Source organism: Dendrobates tinctorius, unplaced genomic scaffold (genome assembly GCF_039654945.1).
Source record: "Dendrobates tinctorius isolate UK_male_01 unplaced genomic scaffold, ASM3965494v1 ptg000203l, whole genome shotgun sequence".
NCBI classification, from domain to species: Eukaryota; Metazoa; Chordata; class Amphibia; order Anura; family Dendrobatidae; genus Dendrobates; species Dendrobates tinctorius.
In genome coordinates this window covers 18,340,631-18,359,359 of record NW_027361870.1, presented here as the reverse complement: position 1 = coordinate 18,359,359, position 18,729 = coordinate 18,340,631, and the positions used below count along the sequence as shown (strand labels likewise).

At 42.0% G+C, this 18,729-nt stretch overlaps 1 protein-coding gene across 9 annotated transcripts in view; it reads left to right on the top strand.

Moving 5' to 3' along the window:
- PLCB4 (phospholipase C beta 4) overlaps positions 1-18,489 on the top strand; it is a 380,991-nt gene extending 362,502 nt beyond the window's left edge. For 8 of the 9 annotated variants that reach the window (XM_073553858.1, XM_073553855.1, XM_073553857.1 and 5 more), the window contains 3 exons: positions 2,918-3,004; positions 12,082-12,118; positions 14,211-18,489. In XM_073553858.1, the coding sequence (XP_073409959.1) occupies positions 2,918-3,004; positions 12,082-12,118; positions 14,211-14,299 (213 nt within the window). In that variant the 3' untranslated portion in view covers positions 14,300-18,489. The remainder of the gene's footprint in view (positions 1-2,917; positions 3,005-12,081; positions 12,119-14,210) is intronic. The other variant, XM_073553856.1, reaches the window with a different exon arrangement.
- Positions 18,490-18,729: the final 240 nt, after the last annotated feature.

Sequence of the window (18,729 nt, the reverse complement as noted above, 5' to 3'; positions counted from 1 at the left end):
CGCTTAGCATCTGATGATTCTCTCATGTGAGAGTATTACATGCACTATGCTAGTGACCCTGCTCTCCAGCTCTGCTGCGAGCCTGAGCCGAGCATCAGTGCTCTCTGCTCCAATCCCCTCGCATGAGACAATCGGAGCACAGCTGCGGAGGAGGCAGAGAATGTAATTTCTCCATCTCCTCTGCTGCCGGCGTTGGCGGTAAATGCACTGCACTTGGGTGATTTCTGAGTGCAGTGCAATGTTTCACACGCACTCTTAGACTTATAAGTGTGTGCGGTCCGATTTTCGGGTGCAATTGTTTTCGCATGCCTTGTCAGCATGACAAAATAATCACAGATGTGAGCTGCCCCATTATAAGAACATTGGGGTGAGCACAGACCAATTTTTTTGTGTAAATCATGTTTAATAAATTGCATAAACAATATGGAAATACAATCCTTTCTATTTAGCGAGAGCATAGCTGTATCATGAACTTAAAGTAGGTAACATATCATTTTCTACAAACGCATGAGCCATGCACAAAGTGAACAAGTCGGCAGGACAGTGTTCACACCACCCAAAGACTGAAACACAGAAAAAACACAGTATAACAAACATAAAAATACTCTGTTGTAAAAAATATTTTGAGCATGGCTCATGCGTTTGTATTCTATTAGTTTCTTGCTTTTGCAAGTTTTGGGAGGCTCCTGCCCCTCTCTTGTGAGCCATGCACATAAAAAGCCGTCTTGCACAGCGTGTCCACATCAGGCATTACCTTTCTGAATCCTGCTCATATAGGTACTATTCACATGGTCAGGTTTTAAATACATTGGTTAGGACTGCTCTGAGATGGGTATACCTTGACGTTTGGTAGAGCGGCTTAGTATAAATTTTTTTCAAAAACCGTATCAATTAAATTCCCTGTTTTTGTTATCATCTTACTAGCACTTGCTGTCTACTATTATATGTATGTATATATATATATATATATATATATATATATATATATATATATATATATATATATATATATTTTTTTTTTACAGCAGAGTATTTTTATACGTTTGTTATACTGTGTTTTTTCTGTGTTTCCACATATCATTTTCTGTAGTTTTATGTTTAGTACCAAAAATTACCCTTTCTTCTGCTCAGTAGCATTAGTTATTATTACCACTATAGTCAGTAAGAGATTCAACAGTAACAACAGCAGCTAAATTACATATATACAATTCAAAGTATGGAGAATAAGATTTTAGATGAAAAGGAAAAGAGGAAGAAAAGAGGGAGACAGAAGAAGAAAAGGAGGAGAGGAATGAGGACAGGGAAGTAGGTGGTGTGGGGTAAAGAATGAGAAATCTAGATTCCTCCCTCATGCAGGTCCACGCCCCCCAGCTAACAGTGGTGGAGAATGCTAAACTATTTAAGTCAGTTCAAAATTTTAGGAAGACAGGACAAATCCAATGCATAGTATCCGAATTATAGAGACATCTGATTCCATCCCAGGTGTGGGTTAAGATCCAGACAACCAGAGGCGCAGACCAATTTTTTATGTGATTGCACTCGCCCAAATGGATCACAAGTGGGAATGAGCCCTTAGTAAAACATTGGAAGGTAATAACTGCAATACAAGTCATAATAAACATTAATAATCTTCATAATCAATGATTATTAAAAAAAAAAAAACAATAAAAGCTTATTAAGAAAATAAATTGTAAAGTAGAAAACAAAAAAAATTAATTTAAAAATCCAATTATAATGCAAAAATTGTAAAAAAAAAAAAAAATATGCTTTTAGTCATGCGGCCAGCGCGGCTCAGTACATCGTCAGCGGAGGCAGTAACCGCGTCACAGCTCTGACAACCGACTCTGTACTGATGCACTGCTGAGGCGGCTGTCAGTCAGGGCGCGGTTACAGCTGCTGCTGTCTATGGACTGAGCAGTGACTGAAAGCCACAGGCTTCCACAAGGAATAAAGTTCATTTTCTCCCAGTAGCCGAGCTTTCATTCAGGGCACCCGGCAGCTTCAGAACACTATTTAAGAGGTTGTCCCACTACTTTTACCTTTATGGCCTATCCTTAGGATAGGTTAGCAATGTGGGGTCCAGCACCCCCGCCGATCAGATGTTATCGATGGCGGCAGATGCCAGCCGGAAGTTCTTACTTGGGTATCTGGCTGTGTACTTGTAGGGGCCACCGCAGGGTACTAAACATCTGCCTCCTACACAAATCAACAGGAAGCAGTAACAAGCCCCGGACACTACAAGTAGACTGCCAGCTCCACAAGTAAGTGCTGTCAGCCGGCAGCCGCGTCCACTGATAAAAGCTGAGCGGCAGGGGTGCCCAGGTGCTGGACCCTTGTTGATCAGACATTGATGACCTATCCAAAGCATAGGCCATCAATGTAAAAGTAGTGGATAACCTCTTTAATCTGCAGGTCACCCCATATTTGCAAATTAATAGCGATTTCTCACCCGGTCAAGAACAAACCCTCATTCCCCTAGCACACCCACCGCCCACCAACACACTTTATGGAAATCCACTTAAAATAACTAGGTAAAATGACTCTTTTTTTTTAGAATTATTAGGCAATGATTTGAAGACCTTGGCTCCTCTCCATCCATATAGTGTAGAGAGCTGTAGATGTTCTTGTGCTATACAATACAGCAACGCATGGAATTGTGCACAGAATGGAAGCGAACTGTTGATCTCAGGCAGGAAGGAGCGGTGCGCCCGGCGCGGTGCCAGCCTCACCATTCCCATGACAACCGCTCCAGCCTGTCACTACTCTGCTTAGTGGAACGCTTTATTCCCTGACATCTCTGACTGCAGAATAACAAGCTGCAATTGTTGTGTAATGGAAAATGATGAAAGTCTTAATTGTGTCACCTTGGTTAATAGCAGTGACATTCACATATTCTGTTGTTTTTTTTCCCCTTTAGCTGGCAATGAAACAATCAAAGGAAATGGATCAGTTAAAGAAAGCCCAGCTGGAACATTTAGAAATTCTGGAGAAGCAGAATGAACAGGTACAGTGGTCCAGAGCCCAGATTCTCCATTTCTGCTTTTCTCCTACCTTTCATGTTGGCTCAGAATATATTCCAAGATAGGTGGAGAGGTAGACGACTATTAGTGATGAGCGAGTGTGCTCGGATGAGGCGTTATCTGAGCATGCTCGGGTGCTAACCGAGTGTCTTGGGCGTGCTCAAAAAATATGTTTGAGACCCCGCGGCTGTATGTCTTGTGGCTGGTTAGTCAGTCCCTGCATATGTTGTAGCTGTCTAACAACCGTGAGACATGCAGGCACAGGGACTCGAACATATTTTTTGAGTACACTGAAGACCTTTGGTTAGCACACGAGCATACTCAAATAACACCTTATCCCAGCACATTCGCTCATCACTAATGACTATCTTTAAAAAAAAATCTAAAAATATTTGTTCTGCTTCGTCAAGCATCACATCACAAGTATGATAAGGGAAGTTGAGGCCGCAGTGGGAACAAGAACCTGGATGAAAGCAGTAAGGTCCTTCACCTTATAGTAGTGTCTCGTAGCTGGCATTGTGTAATATCCTTCACCTTATAGTAGTGTCTCGTAGCTGGCATTGTGTAAGGTCCTTCACCTTATAGTAGTGTCTCGTAGCTGGCATTGTGTAATGTCCTTCACCTTATAGTAGTGTCTCGTAGCTGGCATTGTGTAAGGTCCTTCACCTTAGAGTAGTGTCTCGTAGCTGGCATTGTGTAAGGTCCTTCACCTTATAGTAGTGTCTCGTAGCTGGCATTGTGTAAGGTCCTTCACCTTATAGTAGTGTCTCGTAGCTGGCATTATGTAAGGTCCTTCACCTTATAGTAGTGTCTCATAGCTGGCATTGTGTAAGGTCCTTCACCTTATAGTAGTGTCTCATAGCTGGCATTGTGTAAGGTCTTTCACCTTATAGTAGTGTCTCGTAGCTGGCATTATGTAAGGTCCTTCACCTTATAGTAGTGTCTCATAGCTGGCATTGTGTAAGGTCCTTCACCTTATAGTAGTGTCTCATAGCTGGCATTGTGTAAGGTCTTTCACCTTATAGTGTCTCGTAGCTGGCATTGTGTAAGGTCCTTCACCTTATAGTGTCTCGTAGCTGGCATTGTGTAAGGTCCTTCACCTTATAGTAGTGTCTCGTAGCTGGCATTGTGTAAGGTCCTTCACCTTATAGTAGTGTCTCGTAGCTGGCATTGTGTAAGGTCCTTCACCTTATAGTAGTGTCTCGTAGCTGGCATTGTGTAAGGTCCTTCACCTTATAGTAGTGTCTCGTAGCTGGCATTGTGTAATGTCCTTCACCTTATAGTGTCTCGTAGCTGGCATTGTGTAAGCTCCTTCACCTTATAGTAGTGTCTTGTAGCTGGCATTGTGTAAGGTCCTTCACCTTATAGTAGTGTCTCGTAGCTGGCATTGTGTAAGGTCCTTCACCTTATAGTAGTGTCTCATAGCTGGCATTGTGTAAGGTCTTTCACCTTATAGTAGTGTCTCGTAGCTGGCATTATGTAAGGTCCTTCACCTTATAGTAGTGTCTCATAGCTGGCATTGTGTAAGGTCCTTCACCTTATAGTAGTGTCTCATAGCTGGCATTGTGTAAGGTCTTTCACCTTATAGTGTCTCGTAGCTGGCATTGTGTAAGGTCCTTCACCTTATAGTGTCTCGTAGCTGGCATTGTGTAAGGTCCTTCACCTTATAGTAGTGTCTCGTAGCTGGCATTGTGTAAGGTCCTTCACCTTATAGTAGTGTCTCGTAGCTGGCATTGTGTAAGGTCCTTCACCTTATAGTAGTGTCTCGTAGCTGGCATTGTGTAAGGTCCTTCACCTTATAGTAGTGTCTCGTAGCTGGCATTGTGTAATGTCCTTCACCTTATAGTGTCTCGTAGCTGGCATTGTGTAAGCTCCTTCACCTTATAGTAGTGTCTTGTAGCTGGCATTGTGTAAGGTCCTTCACCTTATAGTAGTGTCTCGTAGCTGGCATTGTGTAAGGTCCTTCACCTTAGTTTCTCGTAGCTGGCATTGTGTAAGGTCCTTCACCTTATAGTGTCTCGTAACTGGCATTGTGTAAGCTCCTTCGCCTTATAGTAGTGTCTCGTAGCTGGCATTGTGTAAGGTCCTTCACCTTATAGTAGTGTCTCGTAGTTGGCATTGTGTAAGCTCCTTCACCTTATAGTAGTGTCTCGTAGCTGGCATTGTGTAAGGTCCTTCACCTTATAGTAGAGTCTCGTAGCTGGCATTGTGTAAGCTCCTTCACCTTATAGTAGTGTCTCGTAGCTGGCATTGTGTAAGGTCCTTCACCTTATAGTAGAGTCTCATAGCTGGCATTGTGTAAGGTCCTTCACCTTATAGTAGTTTCTCGTAGCTGGCATTGTGTAAGCTCCTTCACCTCATAGTAGTGTCTCATAGCTGGCATTGTGTAAGGTCTTTCACCTTATAGCGTCTCATAGCTGGCATTGTGTAAGGTCCTTCACCTTATAGTGTCTCGTAGATGGCATTGTGTAAGGTCCTTCACCTTATAGTGTCTCGTAGATGGCATTGTGTAAGCTCCTTCACCTTATAGTAGTGTCTCGTAGCTGGCATTGTGTAATGTCCTTCACCTTATAGTAGTGTCTCGTAGCTGGCATTGTGTAATGTCCTTCACCTTATAGTGTCTCGTAGCTGGCATTGTGTAAGCTCCTTCACCTTATAGTAGTGTCTCGTAGCTGGCATTGTGTAAGCTCCTTCACCTTATAGTAGTTTCTCGTAGCTGGCATTGTGTAAGCTCCTTCACCTTATAGTAGTGTCTCGTAGCTGGCATTGTGTAAGGTCCTTCACCTTATAGTGTCTCGTAGATGGCATTGTGTAAGGTCCTTCACCTTATAGTGTCTCGTAGATGGCATTGTGTAAGCTCCTTCACCTTATAGTAGTGTCTCGTAGCTGGCATTGTGTAATGTCCTTCACCTTATAGTAGTGTCTCGTAGCTGGCATTGTGTAATGTCCTTCACCTTATAGTGTCTCGTAGCTGGCATTGTGTAAGCTCCTTCACCTTATAGTAGTGTCTTGTAGCTGGCATTGTGTAAGGTCCTTCACCTTAGTTTCTCGTAGCTGGCATTGTGTAAGGTCCTTCACCTTATAGTAGTGTCTCGTAGCTGGCATTGTGTAAGGTCCTTCACCTTAGTTTCTCGTAGCTGGCATTGTGTAAGGTCCTTCACCTTATAGTAGTGTCTCGTAGCTGGCATTTTGTGAGGTCCTTCACCTTATAGTGTCTCGTAACTGGCATTGTGTAAGCTCCTTCGCCTTATAGTAGTGTCTCGTAGCTGGCATTGTGTAAGGTCCTTCACCTTATAGTAGAGTCTCGTAGCTGGCATTGTGTAAGGTCCTTCACCTTATAGTAGTGTCTCGTAGCTGGCATTGTGTAAGGTCCTTCACCTTATAGTAGTGTCTCGTAGCTGGCATTGTGTAAGGTCCTTCACCTCATAGTAGTGTCTCATAGCTGGCATTGTGTAAGGTCTTTCACCTTATAGCGTCTCGTAGCTGGCATTGTGTAAGGTCCTTCACCTTATAGTAGTTTCTCATAGCTGGCATTGTGTAAGGTCTTTCACCTTATAGTAGTGTCTCATAGCTGGCATTGTGTAAGGTCCTTCACCTTAGAGTAGTGTCTCGTAGCTGGCATTGTGTAAGCTCCTTCACCTTATAGTAGTGTCTCGTAGCTGGCATTGTGTAAGCTCCTTCACCTTATAGTAGTGTCTCGTAGCTGGCATTGTGTAAGGTCCTTCACCTTATAGTAGTGTCTCGTAGCTGGCATTGTGTAAGGTCCTTCACCTTATAGTGTCTCTTAGCTGGCATTGTGTAAGCTCCTTCACCTTATAGTAGTGTCTCGTAGCTGGCATTGTGTAAGGTCTTTCACCTTATAGTGTCTCGTAGCTGGCATTGTGTAAGGTCCTTCACCTTATAGTGTCTCGTAGCTGGCATTGTGTAAGGTCCTTCACCTTATAGTGTCTCGTAGCTGGCATTGTGTAAGGTCCTTCACCTTATAGTAGTGTCTTGTAGCTGGCATTGTGTAAGGTCCTTCACCTTATAGTAGTGTCTCGTAGCTGGCATTGTTTAAGATCCTTCACCTTATAGTAGTGTCTCGTAGCTGGCATTGTGTAAGGTCCTTCACCTTATAGTAGTGTCTCATAGCTGGCATTGTGTAAGGTCTTTCACCTTATAGCGTCTCGTAGCTGGCATTGTGTAAGGTCCTTCACCTTATAGTAGTTTCTCGTAGCTGGCATTGTGTAAGGTCTTTCACCTTATAGTAGTGTCTCATAGCTGGCATTGTGTAAGGTCCTTAACCTTATAGTAGTGTCTCGTAGCTGGCATTGTGTAAGCTCCTTCACCTTATAGTAGTTTCTCGTAGCTGGCATTGTGTAAGCTCCTTCACCTTATAGTAGTGTCTCGTAGCTGGCATTGTGTAAGGTCCTTCACCTTATAGTGTCTCGTAGCTGGCATTGTGTAAGCTCCTTCACCTTATAGTAGTGTCTCGTAGCTGGCATTGTGTAAGGTCTTTCACCTTATAGTGTCTCGTAGCTGGCATTGTGTAAGGTCCTTCACCTTATAGTGTCTCGTAGCTGGCATTGTGTAAGGTCCTTCACCTTATAGTAGTGTCTCGTAGCTGGCATTGTGTAAGGTCCTTCACCTTATAGTAGTGTCTCGTAGCTGGCATTGTGTAAGGTCCTTCACGTTATAGTAGTGTCTCGTAGCTGGCATTGTGTAATGTCCTTCACCTTATAGTGTCTCGTAGCTGGCATTGTGTAAGCTCCTTCACCTTATAGTAGTGTCTTGTAGCTGGCATTGTGTAAGGTCCTTCACCTTATAGTAGTGTCTCGTAGCTGGCATTGTGTAAGGTCCTTCACCTTAGTTTCTCGTAGCTGGCATTGTGTAAGGTCCTTCACCTTATAGTAGTGTCTCGTAGCTGGCATTGTGTAAGGTCCTTCACCTTATAGTAGTGTCTCGTAGCTGGCATTGTGTAAGGTCCTTCACCTTATAGTGTCTCGTAGCTGGCATTGTGTAAGCTCCTTCACCTTATAGTAGTGTCTCGTAGCTGGCATTGTGTAAGGTCTTTCACCTTATAGTGTCTCGTAGCTGGCATTGTGTAAGGTCCTTCACCTTATAGTGTCTCGTAGCTGGCATTGTGTAAGGTCCTTCACCTTATAGTAGTGTCTCGTAGCTGGCATTGTGTAAGGTCCTTCACCTTATAGTAGTGTCTCGTAGCTGGCATTGTGTAAGGTCCTTCACGTTATAGTAGTGTCTCGTAGCTGGCATTGTGTAATGTCCTTCACCTTATAGTGTCTCGTAGCTGGCATTGTGTAAGCTCCTTCACCTTATAGTAGTGTCTTGTAGCTGGCATTGTGTAAGGTCCTTCACCTTATAGTAGTGTCTCGTAGCTGGCATTGTGTAAGGTCCTTCACCTTAGTTTCTCGTAGCTGGCATTGTGTAAGGTCCTTCACCTTATAGTAGTGTCTCGTAGCTGGCATTGTGTAAGGTCCTTCACCTTATAGTAGTGTCTCGTAGCTGGCATTGTGTAAGGTCCTTCACCTTATAGTAGTGTCTCGTAGCTGGCATTGTGTAAGGTCTTTCACCTTATAGTGTCTCGTAGCTGGCATTGTGTAAGGTCCTTCACCTTATAGTGTCTCGTAGCTGGCATTGTGTAAGGTCCTTCACCTTATAGTAGTGTCTCGTAGCTGGCATTGTGTAAGGTCCTTCACCTTATAGTAGTGTCTCGTAGCTGGCATTGTGTAAGGTCCTTCACGTTATAGTAGTGTCTCGTAGCTGGCGTTGTGTAATGTCCTTCACCTTATAGTGTCTCGTAGCTGGCATTGTGTAAGCTCCTTCACCTTATAGTAGTGTCTTGTAGCTGGCATTGTGTAAGGTCCTTCACCTTATAGTAGTGTCTCGTAGCTGGCATTGTGTAAGGTCCTTCACGTTAGTTTCTCGTAGCTGGCATTGTGTAAGGTCCTTCACCTTATAGTAGTGTCTCGTAGTTGGCATTGTGTAAGCTCCTTCACCTTATAGTAGTGTCTCGTAGCTGGCATTGTGTAAGGTCCTTCACCTTATAGTAGTGTCTCGTAGCTGGCATTGTGTAAGGTCCTTCACCTTATAGTAGTGTCTCGTAGCTGGCATTGTGTAAGGTCCTTCACCTTATAGTAGTGTCTCATAGCTGGCATTGTGTAAGGTCCTTCACCTTATTGTAGTGTCTCGTAGCTGGCATTGTGTAAGGTCCTTCACCTTATAGTAGTGTCTTGTAGCTGGCATTGTGTAAGGTCCTTCACCTTAGAGTAGTGTCTCGTAGCTGGCATTGTGTAAGCTCCTTCACCTTATAGTAGTTTCTCGTAGCTGACATTGTGTAAGCTCCTTCACCTTATAGTAGTGTCTCGTAGCTGGCATTGTGTAAGGTCCTTCACCTTATAGTGTCTCTTAGCTGGCATTGTGTAAGCTCCTTCACCTTATAGTAGTGTCTCGTAGCTGGCATTGTGTAAGGTCTTTCACCTTATAGTGTCTCGTAGCTGGCATTGTGTAAGGTCCTTCACCTTATAGTGTCTCGTAGCTAGCATTGTGTAAGGTCCTTCACCTTATAGTGTCTCGTAGCTGGCATTGTGTAAGGTCCTTCACCTTATAGTGTCTCGTAGCTGGCATTGTGTAAGGTCCTTCACCTTATAGTAGTGTCTCGTAGCTGGCATTGTGTAAGGTCCTTCACCTTATAGTAGTGTCTCGTAGCTGGCATTGTGTAATGTCCTTCACCTTATAGTGTCTCGTAGCTGGCATTGTGTAAGCTCCTTCACCTTATAGTAGTGTCTTGTAGCTGGCATTGTGTAAGGTCCTTCACCTTATAGTAGTGTCTCGTAGCTGGCATTGTGTAAGGTCCTTCACCTTAGTTTCTCGTAGCTGGCATTGTGTAAGGTCCTTCACCTTATAGTGTCTCGTAGCTGGCATTGTGTAAGCTCCTTCTCCTTATAGTAGTGTCTCGTAGCTGGCATTGTGTAAGGTCCTTCACCTTATAGTGTCTCGTAGCTGGCATTGTGTAAGCTCCTTCACCTTATAGTAGTGTCTCGTAGCTGGCATTGTGTAAGGTCCTTCACCTTATAGTAGTGTCTCGTTGTTGGCATTGTGTAAGCTCTTTCACCTTATAGTAGTGTCTCGTAGCTGGCATTGTGTAAGGTCCTTCACCTTATAGTAGTGTCTCGTAGCTGGCATTGTGTAAGCTCCTTCTCCTTATAGTAGTGTCTCGTAGCTGGCATTGTGTAAGGTCCTTCACCTTATAGTGTCTCGTAGCTGGCATTGTGTAAGCTCCTTCACCTTATAGTAGTGTCTCGTAGCTGGCATTGTGTAAGGTCCTTCACCTTATAGTAGTGTCTCGTTGTTGGCATTGTGTAAGCTCCTTCACCTTATAGTAGTGTCTCGTAGCTGGCATTGTGTAAGGTCCTTCACCTTATAGTAGTGTCTCGTAGCTGGCATTGTGTAAGGTCCTTCACCTTATAGTAGTGTCTTGTAGCTGGCATTGTGTAAGGTCCTTCACCTTATGGTAGTGTCTCGTAGCTGGCATTGTGTAAGGTCCTTCACCTTATGGTAGTGTCTCGTATCTGGCATTGTGTAAGGTCCTTCACCTTATGGTAGTGTCTCGTAGCTGGCATTGTGTAAGGTCCTTCACCTTATGGTAGTGTCTCGTAGATGGCATTGTGTAAGGTCCTTCACCTTATAGTAGTGTCTCGTAGCTGACATTGTGTAAGCTCCTTCACCTTATAGTAGTGTCTCGCAGCTGGCATTGTGTAAGGTCCTTCACCTTATAGTAGTGTCTCGTAGCTGACATTGTGTAAGGTCTTTCACCTTATAGTAGTGTCTCGTAGCTGGCATTGTGTAAGGTCCTTCACCTTATGGTAGTGTCTCGTAGATGGCATTGTGTAAGGTCCTTCACATTATAGTAGAGTCTCGTAGCTGGCATTGTGTAAGGTCCTTCACCTTATAGTAGTGTCTCGTAGCTGGCATTGTGTAAGGTCCTTCACCTTATAGTAGTGTCTCGTAGCTGGCATTGTGTAAGGTCCTTCACCTTATAGTAGTGTCTCGTAGCTGGCATTGTGTAAGGTCCTTCACCTTATAGTAGTGTCTCATAGCTGGCATTGTGTAAGGTCCTTCACCTTATAGTAGTGTCTCGTAGCTGGCATTGTGTAAGGTCCTTCACCTTATGGTAGTGTCTCGTATCTGGCATTGTGTAAGGTCCTTCACCTTATGGTAGTGTCTCGTAGCTGGCATTGTGTAAGGTCCTTCACCTTATGGTAGTGTCTCGTAGATGGCATTGTGTAAGGTCCTTCACCTTATGGTAGTGTCTCGTAGCTGACATTGTGTAAGCTCCTTCACCTATAGTAGTGTCTCGCAGCTGGCATTGTGTAAGCTCCTTCACCTTATAGTAGTGTCTCGTATCTGGCATTGTGTAAGGTCCTTCACCTTATGGTAGTGTCTCGTAGCTGGCATTGAGTAAGGTCCTTCACCTTATGGTAGTGTCTCGTAGATGGCATTGTGTAAGGTCCTTCACCTTATAGTAGTGTCTCGTAGCTGACATTGTGTAAGCTCCTTCACTTTATAGTAGTGTCTCGTAGCTGGCATTGTGTAAGGTCCTTCACCTTATAGTAGTGTCTCGTAGCTGGCATTGTGTAAGGTCCTTCACCTTATAGTAGAGTCTCGTAGCTGGCATTGTGTAAGGTCCTTCACCTTATAGTAGTGTCTCGTAGCTGGCATTGTGTAAGGTCCTTCACCTTATAGTAGTGTCTCGTAGCTGGCATTGTGTAAGGTCCTTCACCTTATAGTAGTGTCTCGTAGCTGGCATTGTGTAAGGTCCTTCACCTTATAGTAGTGTCTCGTAGCTGACATTGTGTAAGGTCCTTCACCTTATAGTAGTTTCTCGTAGCTGACATTGTGTAAGGTCCTTCACCTTATACTAGTGTCTCGTATCTGGCATCGTGTTGCATATTTCGATGTTTATCATGCATTCTTCAAGCTTTCAGTACTTTTATTTTCTACTTTTGTTGCTTCATATCATGCTGCATAATTTTGACATTGTTTGTTGTTTTTGTACAAACAGCTTTTGAAATCGTGTCACGCTGTGTCTCACTCACAAGGTAATGCCGCTCCTTCATTGCTTATTGTCATTTATTGTTTTTTTTTTTACTGTCAGTGAAGAACACAAACGCCATGTTCTTACTCTAATGCATGAATGAATGTATTTTGGCCGGGGGTAAATGGGGACAATGGTTGTGCAACAGCAACTGCTGGATCGTTTTGCTGCCCGCTCAGCCCTGCATCAGGGGCCTCTGTCTGGATATACATTCATGGGGCAAACGAAATCCCAAACTATGGCCTCCGTTTCACCATTTTTCCAGTGGTACCTGTCTTTTTAGCTGAAGACACTATTGTAGTCTACTGCCATAATGTGTCCGAAGAAAAAAGATGAACGCTGCTGGAAAGAAGATCAGACAGAGTCCGTAGTTTCATGTTTTGGATTCCGTTGCCTCCATCCGAGGGACTTCTCAATGCCGATTTTCAGTAATTCAGACTGGGGTCCTAAATGAGCAGTCAGCCATGTGAATACTGCCTTAGTATAGTCTGGACAAGTATATAACCGTTTGTTGCTGATTCTGTTATTCTTTCTGTCAGCAAAAAAGTAAAAGACCAATGTGAACAGAGCCTTAGTTTGAAGATTTATTTGTAGAAATGTATAGCACTATCCATCATTTTTAGGAAAATGCGATTGTGATTTATTTTAGTACCATTTGCTATACTAATGACAGAGGTCTAAAGTCCTATATAACTGCTAAAACTTCATTTGATGATTGTTAACTAGTGATGAGCGAGTATACTCATTGTGTCCTTCGAGTATTTGCATGTGCTCGGAGATTTAGTTTGTGTCTCCGCAGCTGCATGATTTGCGGCTGCTAGAGAGCCTGAGTACATGCGGGGATTGCCTGTTTGTTAGGGAATTCCCACATGTATTCAGGCTGTCTATCAGCCGCAAATCATGCAGCTGCGGAGACACAAACTAAATCTTCGAGCAGGCCAAAATACGCGGAGATCACCTGAGCATGCTCAGGAAAACCCGAGCTGTGAGTATACTCGCTCATCACTATTGTTAACGGCTTGCTGAGCAAGGGCACACAGAAAGTTGGTAAAAGTTGCTATAAGTGAAGAGCATAAAGCGTTAACATAAAACTTACTTTCTTATCATGTCTAAAGAAACATACTTTAAAGGGAATCTGTCAGCAGGCTTTTGCTATGGAATAAAGAGCTGCATAATGTAGGGGCAGAGACCCTGATGCCAGTGATGTGTCACTTACTGGGCTGCTTGGTGCGGTTTTGAATGAATACTTGTTTTCTCTCTTGTACATGTAGCAGTGCTGCGAATGCTGAGCTGTGCATAACCTCGCCCACACCACTGACTGGCAGCTTCCTGTGTACATTGCCAATCAGTGATGGGGGTGGAGTTACACAGATTAGCTTCCTGGCACATTACAACTAGTCCTGCAGTAATAATCTCCTGCTGATAAAACACTGATTGTATTGAAACTACAGAAAGATGCTGAGCAAGTGAGACATCCCAAGAATCAGGTTCTCTGCTCCTACATTGCACTAGTTTCAGATTAAATAGCAAAAACCTGCTGACAGATTCCCTTTACAGTCTATTTTGTACCACCTACTTAAAGCTCTTTTTTTTTTTTTTTTTTTCAAAAATTTTGACCTCTCCTCCCATCATGTTCCCAAATCCTATATATAAGGGAGCACTAAGGGCATTTGCTCAGTGTGAGCGGGGCTGCAGGACTGGGGGCCATAGCCAATCCTCTTCTAAACCTCACACATTACTGTGAACTATTCATTCCTGACTGTATAAAGCAAGCTGAGGTCCGATGATTTTAGAATGCTCTTCTTGGGAAAAAAAATGGAATGGAAGTTCAGTTTTGCCAAAAATACATCTTCAGTTTTGGATCGGAGATTGTCCTCAGATAATAGAACTCAACTCTCCAGAATGACATGGTTTCCACTGACGTATGGGTGGAATACCTGACCCTCCCGTTAAATAAGAGAAGTGTTTAGATACAGTTTTGGGGGTGATACATTGTTACACCAGTCCTCATTATGGTTGTAGCACATAACCAGCCATTTATGGTAGAACATAGTAACCTCGTTTCCTTGTTACTTTTTTTTTTTTTTAAACTTTAGGCAAAGGAAATCCAGCAGATGGTCAAACTGGAAGCCGAGATGGGCCGCAGGCCAGCAACAGTTGTGTAAAGCTGCAGAACGCAAACTGAAGTCGAGCAATTCACTGTCCTTTTGAGAACACTGTAATATAGCGACCACAAACACTGAATATGAAGTGTGCTCTCGTGTTACTCCCTTGTTGTCTTGGCAGGATTTGAAGACTGGCATATTTCCCTTTAACATTTTGAGCACTGCACTATTTATGATGAAGAAGTCTAATTATACAGTTATAAAGAAACAGAGAATATTTTTATTAATGTTGAATCATCTGTTAATAGTTTATCGTCGTTTGAGAATCGATCTTGTTTTATGTTATTTCGAGGTGATTTTATTGTGTCTTTATTAGGTGTCACCAATGTAGCAAAATGAAACGGTTGACGGCTAGCTACAACACTGTTACACTAGGATTTTATTGGTTGGGATGGGGGATCGTACTGTACCATTCAATAGCAAATCTGTTGCCTTGCTGTATTTTGTTCTTCACACCTTTTATCCTAATATTTTTGGTGAATTGTGAGTCATTTTATTCCTAACCCTAAAAGGCAGACCGTAGATTACGCAGTTTATGGAAAGAAAAGCCGACTCTACTCGACAAGCACAATGCGTTCTAATCTGCGGCCGTCCCCGCTCTGAGGAGCTGTGCTTGGAGACCATTAACATTTCATCTAAATTGTACATTCGATGATGGAGAGGGAGAGAACAAAGCAGTAAGAGAGACAGAGGGTGTTTGTTGATTGAAAATCTGAATTGCCTGCTGTATCCAAGTGATTTTCTTGTTCTAGCGTGGGCAGCAAGAAAATCATTCACTTCTCCAGGATTTCTATATATTTTTTTAATATTATCATATGTGACTTATTTTAACCATGTCCAGGTTTGGTTTATTATTATTTTATGACTGGGTGAAAGTTTTTATTGTATATGATTAATTTTTTCTTAACGAAATACGCTACGTCATCAGACCAAATATTCATGTTTTGTGATTTCTCTGGTTTAGAAAACCATAATAATATACTAAGGGATTCCATGAAAGGCATTTTCCAGGATTAAACAATTGACCTAATAGGTCATCATTAGGGGTGGGCAAATTGATTAGCTGCCCTGAGAACCTGATGACATCTGCGGCTCCTCTTTGGGGCCTGGCGCAATGTCATCATTGGAAAGCTATTGGAAAGTTGGTCACAACTGCCACGGAATACTGATCTGACCACTGAACCCGGGTTCTGCAAGTTTATTCCCTCATCTTTAGTCATCATAAGTCCTGGGCAACCACTTTAAAGAAGCCCTCCCATGAACTTTTTCTCCTAACCATGTGTATGTAGTGTCAGTGTGATTATTCACCTACTGCCTTTTTCTCCGGTATCCAGCTCAGCTCCTCTTCTGAGTGACGCCACCGCTCTTCAGAGTCTCCGGGTCACGCTGCGCTATGTGTGACCAGAAAGCGGCTGTTCCAGTGTAGGACTGTGGAGCGTCAGAACGAAGCTTAAATTGTAATACCGACTTCCAGATCCCACAAGCCTGAAGAGCGGTGATGTGTCTCAGAAGAGGAGCAGAGCGGCCATGGATACCGGAGAAGACGGCACTGGGTGAGAATATTAACACTACACTATAATTATGCTTTGCTTATATGATAGCTTTACCTACATTATCATCAATGTCCTCAATGGGGCTCACAATCTAAATTCCCTATCTGTCTTTGAAGTGTGGGGGAAACCGGAGAACCCGCAGGAAACCCAAGCAAACACGGGGAGAACATACAAACTCCATGCAGATGTTGTCCTTGGTGGGATTTGAACTCCGTGCTAACCACTGAGCCACCGTGCTCCCCACACATACACGGGTTTAGAGAGAAAAAAGTTAATTGCAGTGCTTCATTAATGACAATGGTTGATTTATTTGTTCCTTATCCAGTCCCTAATTATTTAAAGTGTCTCTAAACCAGAAATGTAAGAAAATTCTGCAGCTGAATATCAGTGCCATTCATACATTATAGGAAATCTGATGTATTGTCTTCAGATTGTTGATCATTTTGACTTTTAACAATACTAAGGATTGTTGTTTTAGCGTAATACATATCAATTATTATTAAAGGGGTTGTAAACTTAGAATGTGTCATTAGATGAAAAATAAGGTAATGAGGCTTGTCATTTGTATGAGGGAGGTCATTAGCCCCATATAAATTTACTTGTATTTTCTGGTTTGAGGATTATGTAGCAAATATGGGAACATCTCACACTCCAAATACTGAATAAAGCCACTCTCCTCCTCCAAGTAAGGGCTGACAGCGGGAGATGGAGTACCAAATAATCCGCGGAAAGACATGTAGCCAATCAGATGGCTGGGAAAAAAATCCTTGTTTTCCAATTGGCTGTCAGCTAAGGCCTCTCTGACAGTGCAGGTGTCAGCAGACCTGTGCTGTCAGCCGACACTTCTGTGTTCACAAGGGAAGCTGCAGGATTGATTGGCAGGTAAAGGAGCTTCCGTTACTATCAACTAAAAAAATATATATATTAAAAAATATAAAAATGTTATCATCTTGATGGGCTGCTGTATCCGAACATGTATTGTGTGTTTTAGCATTGTGCGGTTTACAACCCCTTTTATGAAGAGCGTTTACTGTATTTGTCAAAATGCCCACTCGGCACCAAAGATTATTCAGTGGTTCAGTGTAGAGGTCTAGGATATGTTTAGAATATACGTAAGGAATATTTTAGAATTACTTGAATTTTAAGAAACCTAATAATAAAGTGCTTTAATAGTAAATATGCCTAATTTATTTTCCCTAAGATTTATGGAATAGACAGACATATTTTGCGGATTTAATCTCTTAGAGCAATAAACACAAAGCTCAGTGATGATACCAGTGCTCACATGTTAAAAGGATCATGCATTCGGCACTTTAAGAAAAGTTTACATCCAATATTGTACAGAAATTGCAATTTAAGGTTTAATGCTGCAGAATCAAAACCATTCAATTTTGTCGCATTTTTGAAGACTGCAAAAGGGGGAAGGAAAATTGTTTGTAACTGTGAAGATGTATAAAGTATTTATACTTGTACTCCAATAATGTAGAATTTCCATATTCAAGCAGGGAAAGCAATTTTTAAACAAAGCTGTTATATGATATTTGCATGTTATACAGGCACCACTTTTATGCATAAGATCATAGCCATGATGTATTTAAGTAAATGTTTTGACGTTTCTCACAAATTGACTTTTATATTAATGCAATTCTGTGGCCATTATTGTTATGTGATTCATATAAATTGTAGGATACTTTTGAAAAAGAGTAAAAATTTATGTATGCCGAAATTATAAAGTGTCCAATGTTTTATGTCCATTTTTTGTCCCAATAGTTGATTAGGCAGATAGTGTCATTTGCATGGTCCTTAAGCCTGCAGAATACCCAATTTACAGACAAGTGCATGTAAAGTACAAACTAGCAACATATCCATGTTTTCATTGCAGGAATGTGTTAAGGAACCTTTGTAGCTTAGGGAAAAAAAAAAATACTGTTTGCTGAATTTTTTATATTCTCCAACCCATATTTTTTTGTATTCACCAATCTGTTCTAAGCTCCCTCAATACCCAGAACCCTTGTCTTTTATAATCCTTATGCAAGTGTGTGAAAATGAATTCTTTATAAATGTCACATACTGTATTAATTTGAGATTTGATTTATAACCGTATATCTCCAGAACAATTTCAATAAATGGTGACAGGATTGTCTACAAATTCCGTCATATCAATATTTTGTTACTCCTGTATTAACTTGTAGGTGACTTCCTCAATTTAGTGATGTTTTAAAAAAAAAATGTAGAATTTATGGTGATTAACCTTTCTGTGCCTAAATTTGCTGATTATTAGTCACAGTCTTCCAGTAACTCAAAATCGCCTTTGGTGCCCAACTCCCCTAGGTGTGCAGCCTTTGTGTACAATGACTATCTCCTCTCGCTGTGTTTTTGTCCGTTTTCAATAGTCCCATTTAAAAGGTCATTGTGGGTGCTTTCTACTCCATTCTATGGGACTGCTTATTATGACTTGTGATGTTGTGGTAGAAGCAGAACAATGTCAAATGGTGTAATATATCTCTTGAAACACTTTGATGCTCCTAGAAATAAACCTTTGAAGCTTTCAATCGTATTCAGTATTACATAGCTTTCACTTGCATGGGGTTACTACTGTGAATCTCATTATTTTTCTAAGGTTTGATTTTAAAAATAAAATGACATTTTATTTCCTATTTCTTTCAAGTATTGTCTAGTTACTTTTTACTATTTGTAAATTCTTCAAACACGAGACTGTATTCACTAAGTCAATGATTCATTTATTTTATCACGGTGGTAATTTAGTAATTGCTGGTAATAGTTATTGCAGAGATATTCATAATTAATATTTATGTATTTTGTGTTAAAGGGGTTTTATCTTCTTTCTTCAGGAGCACACCGCTCCCCTGCCATGCAGCGGGGTGCACCTGAAGATC